Source organism: Callorhinchus milii, unplaced genomic scaffold (assembly GCF_018977255.1).
Source record: "Callorhinchus milii isolate IMCB2004 unplaced genomic scaffold, IMCB_Cmil_1.0 Scaffold4, whole genome shotgun sequence".
Classification (NCBI taxonomy): domain Eukaryota; kingdom Metazoa; phylum Chordata; class Chondrichthyes; order Chimaeriformes; family Callorhinchidae; genus Callorhinchus; species Callorhinchus milii.
Window position 1 is genome coordinate 31,010,515 of NW_024704745.1, and position 12,767 is coordinate 31,023,281.

A 12,767-nucleotide genomic window follows, 5' to 3' on the forward strand; every position below is an offset into this window, starting at 1 on the left:
CACAGACACACAGACAATCACACACTCACTCTCACACACACACAGACAATCACACACTCACTCTCACACACACAGACACACAGACAATCACACACTCACTCTCACACACAGACACACAGACAATCACACACTCTCACTCTCACACACACAGACACACAGACAATCACACACTCACTCTCACACACAGACACACAGACAATCACACACTCACTCTCACACACAGACACACAGACAATCACACACTCTCACTCTCACACACACAGACAATCACACACACTCACTCTCACACACAGACACACAGACAATCACACACTCACTCTCACACACAGACACACAGACAATCACACACTCACTCTCACACACACAGACAATCACACACTCTCACTCTCACACACAGACACACAGACAATCACACACTCTCACTCTCACACACACAGACACACAGACAATCACACACTCTCACACACACAGACACACAGACAATCACACACTCTCACTCTCACACACACAGACACACAGACAATCACACACTCTCACTTTCTCACACACACAGAAGACACACAGATAATCACAGACTCTCATTCACGCCTGGGCGTCCAGAGCCGCTGCCGCCCACAGTGACGTCAGGTAAACAGCCGGGAGGCCCGTGGACAGGAAAGTACACTTTTAGCGGGTTTGTAGTGGAGGAGAGTGTTTGTGTCAGATTCCGTGGGAAAAATGAGGCTGCACTTTTCTATTGGCCCAGGTCATACTTTATGTGATATTCAGTTTCAAATGTTCCATTCTGAACACCGATATTTGTTATTCACTCCAATTATCCATTCTTCTCTGTTTAAAATCAAGAGTTTTCACAACATTAAACTATTTTCTGGTCAATTTTCTCCTCTTACAAATTGCAATCACTACATCACTTTACAATAAATTAAGTGAAGGGCTTTGAGATGCCCTTTTGATGTGATAAAGCGCTTTATCAAATGCAAGTATTATGATGACCCTATTTTGGTTTTAATGTCTTTATTGCTTACTTTTTAATATTAATCAAGTGATCCATTTCTGCCTAAACGCATTAAACTTGAACAATTATAAGAATGACAGAGCAATTACCTCTGTGTGGAGAGCACAAAATACTTCAACGGTCAGTGAGGCTGCAAGGTAAGAAAGCTACTGGTTGTGGGTGATGCACAAGTCATGATAAAGACTTATTCCGCTTGCATTGGATTTTAATGTGTAAACAAATTCACTTCTTTTTCTAAAGGCTAGTATGCAAACACGGGGTTATGTATGCCTATGTATCACATCACTCAGGTGATACCAACTCCTGGTAGAAAAATCCCTTAGGCCTGTGCTTCAATGTCAATTGTATTTTCCTACTTTAATCCTTTCTTCTCTGTTCGTGCTTCCAATTAAATGTATTGATAGAATTTTCAAAGACTCAAGAGGGTTATTCTCTTCTGGTTGGGTAAAGTTACTGAATGTCACTGGGAATGTGCTGCTTTTAATGAGATTTCCTCATTATAAATCCACATCACCAAAGGTCAGTAATTAATGGAGAATAATTTGCGTGCAAATTTGATTTCAGGTGTTTAAAGGGAATTAGACCGATATTTGGGAAGCGGGTATGTATATAGCTATATGGAAAGAACAGGGGAGTGGGATTAAAATTATAAAGCATATAAAGCATACTTTAATAAAATGGAGGAGGAGACGTGATGGGCTGAATGCCCTACTTCTTTCAAGTTTGCAACATTCCTAAAAATTCCTTAATTCCCACCGGTGTGAAGTTAATCACTGGTATGAAGTTATTTTTCACCAGCTTAAAGTATCATTAGGTCTGTAGTTCCTGACATTTGGTGAGCAGGATTTCACAAGATCACAAGACAATGCATTATTGTTGCATCATGGTAGATGTACGGTCCTCCACATCTCTTCATAACCAACATCAGTGCTGAACATATTATCGCTACTTAAATGATAGCCAGCAAAGAAAATTTAGAACCTATAGGATTTACATTGCAAAAGAGCTTTGACTTTATTTTGCAGGAAAATTACCAAACACACAGGAGCCAAATACAATAAATGATTCCTAAATATTCATGTTGGCTTCCAGCTGAGAAATCGGATTAAAAATATCTCCTTTACAAATGTTTGCCGCAGATACATTTTAATTGGGAAGAGATTTTTATTATACAGAGCTTTCTGATGGATGTTAGTGGGGCTTCTCCATTTTTTTCCTCCTAATTCTGCTTTTACATTCAGTCATGAATCTATTGTTGCAAAAAGATTCCCCACTTCACAGCTGGATGCACATTTCACAGGTTAGATGCCACCTATGCAAGGACTTATCCATATGTCTAAAATGGGGTATGCACTCCCACCCTGGAGGGATGTATCCTATTTAACCATGATATTCCACACCTGGGACTAGTGCATTTGTCACTGTTACCACAATCAATTGGTTTGTTCGTAGGAGCATAGAATCATGGGGATGAAGTAGGGCATTCAGTTCATCACGTGTATTCCACTATTTTATTAAAATATGGCCCCTCTTTATAGTTTTAATCCCACTTCCCTGCTCTTTTCATATCGCTATATACATACTCACTTCCCAAATATAAGTCTAATTCCCATTTAAGCATCTGAAATCAAACTTGCAAGTAAATTAATTTAAATTTAGAGGAAATAATCAAAGCATTATTATCCACAATACATTGGTGATCGTGCACAATACAAGATCAAATTTTGATCATGGTAAATTGGCTTCTTTCAAAAGCACCAGAAAATCCTAGTGTGGCACTCACTCACATTTTTACTTCCCTGCAGTAAAGTCCCAAAGCCTTGAACTCTACACCTACCTGTGATGAATCACTGGTATTGACTACTCACTCCAGTTACTGGTGTCATGAACAATCAGTTGTATGATTCAGGATGTTTCCATGATTGGAAATAGGGTGTTCACTCTCTCCCTGGAGGATGGTGGATTATCTATTTAACTGATGCGCCACCATGCTAATTCTCACCTGGAACAAAACGGGTAGAATGGGCAGCAGCAGAATTTATATTTGCCAAACATGTGCGATCTGCACCTGAGAGATTTCTACAATTGGATTAAAACAGCAATGGAAATGTTAACCAGTGTCTTCCCCAGTGTTTATTTTCCTCATGACTCTTGGCACCAGAGTTTTTCCAGCATTTGGTTTTTCAAACAGCAACAGGAATAAAAGCTCATGGGCCCATCATTCCCATGAGCCCCAAGAGTACAAGTGTTGTCATCTGGTCTATCCTTATTCAACACATGTTGTTTTGTTGCAAACATATAAAGCTTTTACACAAAAGGGACATTAGAACAGGTATATCTCCTACCCTAGATAGCACAGATTCAGAAATAATTTTGTCAAATGTGCGAAATCCACTGAGAGTGATATATTTACATTTTCAGCCTTGTAGTTGTCATTTGCAGCAGCCACTCTATAAAAACTACTTTCTGCATCAATGTTAGTCCAATTGTGCTGGTCTGCATATTGTTGGATTTGTGCAGTCTCTTTGACCTGGGCAGAGAGAGTAGCCTTTGATATTACCTCAATCATTTCTTATACCCTAAACTTACTTATCAGTGTAAATTGTCCATGGAATAATAGGCAGACTGTGTCCATCTTGACTGCACTTTTCTTGTATGGGCAAACAAGATGAACAAAAACTAAATCCCAAATAAAGCCAGTCCTATTTTATACATTTCAAATCTGAAATTGAATTGTTGCATGATTTTATTTTTTTTTTTAATTTCAGGAAGGTTTAGTAAGCATTTTTGAAATATATATATTTTTAAATTATCATTTAAATACATTACTGGTTAGTTGACTGAGAAGGATAATAGAGCTTCAGCACCACAAACAAGCCTACAGTTCCACTGCACTGGGAAATAATCTTGAGATCTTCAATAAAACTTCCAACCTAATATCTTTTTACTGGCCAGGGAGTGGATTTGACAGCTATCCAATTGAACAAAGGCAGGTGTGCAATTCACCGAACAACCCCTTCTAACAATGCTCAAGCACCAAAGATGCTCACAGGGAAACAATTTCTGCCACACTGTGTCGAGGCTGTTGACAAAATTTACAGCTGATAGGCTTAATACGTTCAGGACGGTGATGAAATGCTTATCATTTGACCACACAGCCTGCAGCGTTTGAAGCACTGGTAACACTAATGGAATGAACTAGCATGTGGTCGAATCGCAAAAGAAAATTCATTTCATTATGAAGGGTTTTTTTCACAAGTAGTGGGGGCAAGCAGATCAGCTAAGGAGCGCTCTTTCTCCAAATTTGCTTTCCCTGTGACAGTTATTCCGCTAGTGATTTAACTCGTGGAAAGGTTTGTCCTACACAGAATATAGAAGGTGAAGAAAGTTATGTCTTTTAAAGCAGAATTCTTGGAACTCTTAGCTACTTGAGACAGGTTAAACAGAGAGTTAGTGAAAATAAATGGGTGACATAAAATAGCATTTGCATTTCTGACTCTAGGAACTGTTCCGTCAGCATTTTTACCACATTAAGAAAATATCCTATCTACCAAGCATATCCATCTTAAAGCCTTGTTGGTTTTGATTACAAATGAACACTCACAAAGCTGCTATAACAACAACAGCAACTTGCATTTATATAGCACCCCTTATCCAGGGTAGCATGTGTTATCCACAAAACACCGACCCACACCCTTACCCACATAAAATTGCAATGTTCAAATATTTAGTGCTATTTATGTGCCTCTGTTGGATTAATCCTGCTATGATATTGCTGAATTGCGCATATCTTTTGGGAGGAGAAAGGACTATTCAAAATGTAACGACAGTAAAATACTGCAGAATTCAAACCATATGAAAAAGCAGCAAGAGATTCTTCCGGTGTGATTATGGGACCAGTCCCAAAGCTGTAAAGCATGGCAAAACTCAGCTGAGTCCTGGCACACCAATAGTTGGCAAATAAGCAGCAATGCCATGCTGATTGGCATCTTGTTCAGAAATGGGGTTTAACTATGGTTGGCAGAGTCATTGTAGACAAATCCTGTTAGCAGGTATTAAGAACCATTGTTCTCCTCCCTGGGTGTTCCTCTCATAGAGGAAAAGTCAGGACATCTATCACGGTGAATGCAGAGCATCGCTTCTGTTCCATACCGCAACAATACTCCTGTATTAATGCAGAGGCTGCTTTTACCACGTAAACTGTAATGTATGTTGACAAGGTGGGGAGTGTTCAATTAATATTACACGATCTTCAGGATTGCTTCCTGCAAACAAAGTGTGAGGAAAGTTAATAGGCTTCCATTACTGAAAGTCTGTATTGAATACCTGGTGTCCTGCCAGGAATCCCCTGAATAAAATTGGTCATTCACTTCATTGCCGTTTGGTAGACATTGTCGTGCAAACATTAGTTGCTGCATTCGCCTACAAAATACACAGTCACTGCACTTTACAATATATCCTGTGAAATATCCAATATATACTCTGAGACGTCATCTGATATGAAAGGTACTCTATCAAATGTTAGAATGATTATATTTGGTGGTAAACAACTTTGTCCTACTACAATATAAAACATTTTCTATAGTTTCTCTTGAAATGTGCAATTACTTATGAATTATCTAAATATGATATGCCTCTATGCCTCATATGTTAATATTGCTGGGTTTTCAAATTGTAAAGATCAGCAAAGTTTTAAAATGTAACATTCATAAATGGTGCATTTTGTCAATAATGAACTCCTGGGTATTAGGCTTATGAAAAATATTTTAATCTCATTTACTTCCAGAACTCAGTCAAGTGAAATGAACGTCACACATGGACACAAAGGAATTAAATCAAATTAGTGTCCTTCCACATGTGGACCTCTTGATCGAGCCTTACTAATGTGGAAAAAGCATAGTTCTTAGCAGGAGGGTGATTTGGGGTCAGTTTTACACCTGTGGTTTCAGTTTTCTGCTGGTCCCGTTTGTTCAATTCCCTACTTCGGTATAGGTCACGTAAAATTGCACACTTAAAACAGAGCAAATGCCTCAGTTGGAAATGAAACCTCTTACGCTGCATCATATTTTACTCACAGTAAAGTAAAAGGGCATTGCCATTGCTACTTCATCACACTCGCCTTCAAGTGTGCCCAGCAGTCAACCTTGCACTCATCTTTTGATAAAGTTCAGATGCTTTTGCAACTGGAAGCAGATTATGGTGACCCCTTTATCCAACCAAAATAACTTGTTATATCAGTGGGAATGTGGGAAAACAACCCACTTGGTGGTCAATGTGTATTTGCTTATTGCATTGTGTTTACTTATTGCCTTGGTTATTACATCAATGATCCTACTGTGCAATATTCTGAGCTCTTTTAATCCACTTTCTTTCTGTGTTTTGTTTATTTAGCCTTCTATTTTATTCATGATTCTCTTTCTTTTTCTTATTCTTTACTCTTACTGATTTTGTTCTGTGTTTTTAGTCTTTCCTCAACTCAACAGCAGGTTTTCAAAGAATGGAGAACATTTTTTTCTGGTCAATTGGGTACCTGACATATGTGGAAACCCATAATTCATGCTTAAGAGTATTGAAACCAGCCAAATTCCCACATATGTATGCCACCTACACATGGAAATTTCTCTGTATCTGGAATGGAATGCTGGAACTAGTTTTAGTGACTTGCCAGCAAACCCTAAAAGTCTCTGTCCTATTCCAATACTTCAAGAATATTTCCCTCTCTTCTGTCAAAGTGTCACCTTTACATTTCTACGTATTAAACTGTATTCAAATAATAATAACCTTACATTTGATTAGCGCATTATCACGTCTTTGAGACGTCTCAAAGAGCTTCACAGAATATACTGTAAAATGAATTGACTGTATAATTTGTGGGTGAAACTTGGCAGCCAATTGCACACAACAGTGTCCCACAAACAGTCGTGGATTGGGTCACCAAATTATAATAATTATTTTTTTTGAAGGGAGTATTTGCCCCGGAAAAGCGATCCACCAATCGACTCACACTGCGAGGTAGACAGGCATGTGGAATAAAATACTGGGATGCTAAATTTGCTGGGCTGGGGAAGAGAAAAATCCGCCAGGTTCAATCAGTAGACAAAAATTGCCTGCTGCGTTCACCCACAAAATACACATATCCAGATCCCTTCCAGTAATATTAGTGAGAACATATGTGCACGTCTCCAGGTTTGAATACCCAGTAAGTGCTCATTGTCAAGGCTCATAAAAAAGGGTTATACAAAAACTACCGCCAGGCACAACATGGAAATGAGTGTTGTATCTGAATATTACAATGCCATGAACTGCACTAAGAATAATAACATAAGCCAAGTTTCAAAGACATAATACCTCAGGTGTTATAAATGTAGTCTCATGGATTTCGATGCCCCTTGAACACCTTGATGTCTTATAGCTTAATAGCAGAATTCAACCTGCGGTAACCTACGTGATATGGAACACATCATTGAACAAATCATAATCTACTTCTTAGTTGAAAAAAATCTATACTGCATTACCTGTCACAAGCCAAGTCACACAGCGTCTTTTGCTTTATTAGCTTTTAATGTGCATCGTAATGATCAACCATACAACCATGTTCAGCACGCTCACCAGAGAATAAGAAAAACTTGATTTATTAACCAAACTGTTCAGAATATATTATACAACATCACTGTGCTGCCCTGTTATAGCATGCTGGTTGGGATTCATAAAATCCCAAATAGTGCTATAAATGAGATGTGTTCGCCATTCAGTATTTTTCACATTCACTGTGAATGCGGGCAAAATCCCCCACAACATTAGCTGACAAGGAGAAAGCCAAAATGACCGACTCTGGGCCATAAGATATAAAAAGGCAGTTTCTCCCTGTGTCCTGGCCAACAGTCCCCCAAATACAATTTGTCAGTCGCTTTGGGACTGTTTGTAGGGTTTTGCTGTACAGAAATTGCCTGCTGCATTCACCCACACAATATACAGTTACACCACTTTACAGTACTGTGAAGCACTTTGAGACGTCTCGACAACATGAGAAGGCGCTAGATCAAATGCTAGGATTATTATTATGTTAAGTGTCAATCAATGTAACTTCCCTTGTGAATGTCTGATGACCTGAAAGTCTGCCGGTGAGTTTAAGACTACATTTCTCTTTTGTAGCAGGATAATATGGATACCCAACAGAACCCCAAGAATTAATTACAAATTTGTATCCCAGTGTTTGGTTCTAGCAATATATTGTAGGGTTTATTTGTAATAAATGGAAGACTGCACATTAATAGATCGCAGGCAACACTGGTGATACAATAATCTGACAAAACTCAATGTTTTCTCTTGGACACAAGCTGGGTTGTTTCTGTCACTGTATTATTTTATAGACATCACCAGCATGCCACAAGCATCCACTGCTGCTTGCATTATCAAAACAACCCTATTACTGGAGAGCAGCAATATCGACAGAAACCATATTCTTAACATTAGCAAGTGCAGGCTGCAAATTCTAATCCAGACAAATATATGCGGCGCTGAAAAAAATACACCACTACTGTTATCAAACAATTGTTTTTGGTGGAATAAAGTGTTGCATTTCATAACCAAATTATGACTGGGTAAAGATCATGGCTAAAAGACAGTTACTGGCTTAGATCTCTGAACCAACCCAGGGCTTCAGCAGACAAATATAATCATTCATTTCAGTGTGCTTTCTAATATCATGCACACTCAATCTCACTAAGCCAGTCAGGAACCTGGGTATCTTGTTTGACCCTGAACTGTCCTTTCTCCCCCACATCTGCACCATGACCGGCACTGCCTACCACCACCTCCGTAATATTGCCAGACTCTGCCACTGCCTCACCCCTCAGGCTGCCAAAACCCGCACCCACTCATTCGTCACATCAAGGCTTGATTACGGGAACTCCCTCCTCATCGGCCTTCCCAACTCTTCCCTTCACAAGCTGCAGATCATCCAAAACTCTGCAGCTCGTGCACTCTCACGCACCAGGCTCCGTGATCCCATCACTCCCGCCCTCGCCTGACTCCACTGGCTCTCCATCCCTCAGAGGATCGAGTTCAAAATCCTCATCCTCACCTTTAAGGTCATCCATGGCCTTGCTGCTTCCTATCTCTCTGACCTGCTTACTCCCTACCAACCGTTCATCGGGCTCCGGCCTGCTCCATGCCTCCCGCCCGACCTGCCCTACCATCGGTGGCCGGGCTTTCAGCCTCTCTGCCCCCACACTCTGGAACTCCATCCCACAGTCCCTTCCCCTCGCTTCCTCCCTTGCCTCCTTCAAGGCCGGTCTCAAGACCCTTCTCTTCGACCGTGCCTTTGGTCTCCCTCCCACCTCTCTGCCTTCCCTCACCCCTACACCACCCCTCCCCCATGCTCGGGCCCCGACACCTGACTGTTCAGCGCTTTAGGACGTCCTCCCGACGTGAAAGGCGCTCTATAAATGTAATTTTGTTGTTATTGTTGATGTACAAACTTCACACACACAGATTCAACAGTGATTACCTAGTATGTCCAAGAATACTAACTACTGAAGGTCAGTAGGAACAATGTTTTATGCCACTGAAAGGGCATCATGCAAACCACTTTATTTAGTTAACAATTACATTGTAATGAGCAACCCACATACAGAGATATTTCAAACCAGTCAGGTTCTTCTTTAGTAAATGACTGTCCACCAGTGGTACAGCAGTTCTTTTCTCAGTCAACAGCATTGTTTATCTCAAACTTCTGTCATTCCTGTTCTCAGAGCGATTTGTCAAGGTATTCAAGGTCGACTGTAACCGTTGCCTGAGAGCAGTATTGATGACTGATTGTTTATGTGGCGCCTAAACCTGTCTGGGCAGCTTAAGAAGAGATAATTTGACACAGCCATGAATGACTCGAGGAGAACACTGGAATAGGTTTAATGCAATTCATAAATTGCAATATTTTCACTAACTAGGAAGGAATTCTTCACCAATATTAACCACCTAGCAATCAGATCTTCCACAAATACATATTTTTTAAATTCACTTTGTGTTTAAATGGTGCTTAGCATCCATTTATGCTCTGCAACCCAATATTCCTGCCACATAGAGATTATCATTGTGAAAAGGAGGAAGAGTCCTGGATAAAATATCTGGAAAACGCAAAACAGATCAATTCTCACAAGCTTTGACCAATCTCTGCTTTTCCTCCTCCAATCATTACCTCATAGGCTTGTCTGATTTAATGGATTTTATATGTAGTTGTGTTTCAACCTGACGCTCAATTTACAGACCATCTCATTCCCCTCCAGTTGCCACAGCAGACTGACAGCCAAATCAGAGACAAACAATACTACACTCCATATGCCTATCTTTCTCCTCATTGAGAATGATATACAGCTCAGCACATGCCGATTCTGTAGTGCAATAATAACCCTCAAACGTGTAACATTACCTTGCTCTTACTCTAGCGTCCCCAAGTATCAGAACCCTGGCACCAGAGTACATCCTCTCTGGATTAATAATTCATGTACACTGATTGTTCAAAAGGGATTTCCTGGCATTTCTCCGATTTGCATCCTTGGAGATATGCACATACTAATAGTCATGAACGTTTGAAAAGTAATTCCCATCCCAACCTATTCCTATCCCAATCCCTACCCCAACCTTCATTGCTAGTTGTTACGGGGCACCCTGGAGGTCTCCTCGTTCTCCAGGTTTTGCTTCTTACAGACCCTGGCCTGTTCTGCAGTTGTTTATCCCAGCACATAAACTGCTTCAATCCATGACAGCAGAGCTGTTATCACCATTTTTCTTAAGGGTAAACACATACACTCCATCCAGGCTGTCACAGTCAAAAGCAAAGGTGTACATTTTTGATAAGCTTCCACCTGAATCATGTGGAGATTTTCCAAGCAGCTAATTAGTTGTTTCTGGCCCATTGCAAGGCAAGTTACTGTCCATCAAATTCACTGGCCCTGTTGGCATTATTCAGCTGTGTCAAGTGTTGCTTCCTACTTTCATGCCAGAAACAATCTCACTTTATCACAGGTTCCTTTTTTTTAATGCACATAATTATGGTTTGCTGTGAGCAAAATGAAGAAAGTACGTTTTGTGAAGAAGAAAACCCAAAAGAATGGTTGACAACTGTTTTGAAAATGCCAGTGACAATAGTTTTAAATATTTTGGGATCAAAATAGTGCCTTGTCAATGAAGAATCCTGCTTCCTCTGATATTTCCAATAGTAATAAAAATCCTTGCATTTGATATAGAACCTTATCACTTCATTGAGATTTCTCAAAGTGCTTCATAGAATATACTGTAAAGTGAATTGACTGTATATTTTGTGGGCTAAACGCAGCAGCCAATTGCACACAACAGTGTCCCACAAACAGGCGTGTATTGAGTGACCCTTTTTTTTGAAGGGATTATTATCAGAAGCAAAACGTCAATTGACTAACAATCGGGTTCCTTCTTACTGCTTGGTAAACTGAGGCGTGTGGAGTAAGGAAACATGCCTAAGCTTTCGTCCTTCCCGGGAATTTAACCCAGGTCCTCTCACTTACGAGGCAAGTGTTCTAACCAAAACGCTACAGGACTGTACAACGCATTACATTTGGTGGCAGCCTAAATACAGCAAATTGGGAACAAAACTGCCCTCACATTTAGGAATATGTGAACCTCAAAGTCATTGCACAGTAAGCATACAACTGAGGCATACAAAATAGATAACTGTTTAACGAATGTGTACACACAACAGGCCATTGGAACTGCCTCCAGTTATTTACCATAGTTGCTGAGAAATTTCACTTTGGTCTAGATTTATTCTATTCATGTAGGATTTCACAGTGTGCAGAATTTGTTGGTTTTCCGTAATCTAAAAAGTATTTACAGAAAACTGGCTTCAAAATTAAGTCTGTATTTAAGGTTTTGCCTAATTACAACTGATTTGAAATCCTTAGAAAACAGAGTAAATCTAGATCCAGGTGGAATTTCTTCCCAGTTGTGAACACGTGAACAGAGGCTTAACAGACTGCAGCTGTTTACCATGTGTGAAATAGGCAAACAGGAGTTCATGAAGTGTCTTCAGTTGTTTATTGTATACAGCTGTTTTCCACATAAGGGAGACACAACGGAGACAAACTAGCTACAGCTGCCAAACTGTATAATGGCATTGCAAGCATAAGCTATAGATATTCCATTTTGCTTAGGCTGATAGAAGAAATAGAAAAAGGTACAATTTATAGTGCTTATAAATGTCAAATCAGCTCAAAATTCTTTATAATAATGCTATTGAGTGTAGTGACTGGATTCTAGGCATTACACATTACTCGTGGATGGTTTAGCAGCAGACACCCTCCTCCAATCAAATCCAATATTTTGCACTTGAATCTTCTACTTTATATAATCCTCGCATTTGGTACAGCACCTTATCACATCGGAAGAATGTCTCAAAGCGCTTCACAGCATTTACTGTGAAATGGAGTGACTGTGTATTTGTGAACAAACACAGCAGCACAGTAGCAAACAGCCATGAAAAGAATGATCAATTTCTCACAAATGGCCTCTCATTATTGGACCTTCTCTCCCTCTGGCCTTCCACCTGTAGTGATGCCGATGCAACCATCAAGTTGTTGAACGATTGTCTCTCCTCAACTTTCAATTCCCTACTCCCCTGAAATCTAGGACTGTCTCCATGACTAACCACATCCCCTGGTTTAACAGCCACCTCTGCTCCCTTAAATTGCAAACCCAGACGCTTGAGTGCAGAAAGCACAAA

At 40.0% G+C, this 12,767-nt stretch overlaps 1 protein-coding gene across 8 annotated transcripts in view; it reads right to left on the minus strand.

The window, feature by feature from the left end:
* Nucleotides 1-12,767, minus strand: part of LOC103176881 (protocadherin-9) — a 397,017-nt gene that overhangs the window by 238,190 nt on the left and 146,060 nt on the right. Inside the window, exon 3 of one of the 8 annotated variants that reach the window (XM_042333963.1) lies at nt 7,499-7,516. The exons of the other annotated variants lie outside the window; for them this stretch is intronic. Coding sequence (XP_042189897.1) covers nt 7,499-7,516 — 18 coding nt within the window. The remainder of the gene's footprint in view (nt 1-7,498; nt 7,517-12,767) is intronic. 8 annotated transcript variants of the gene reach the window in all.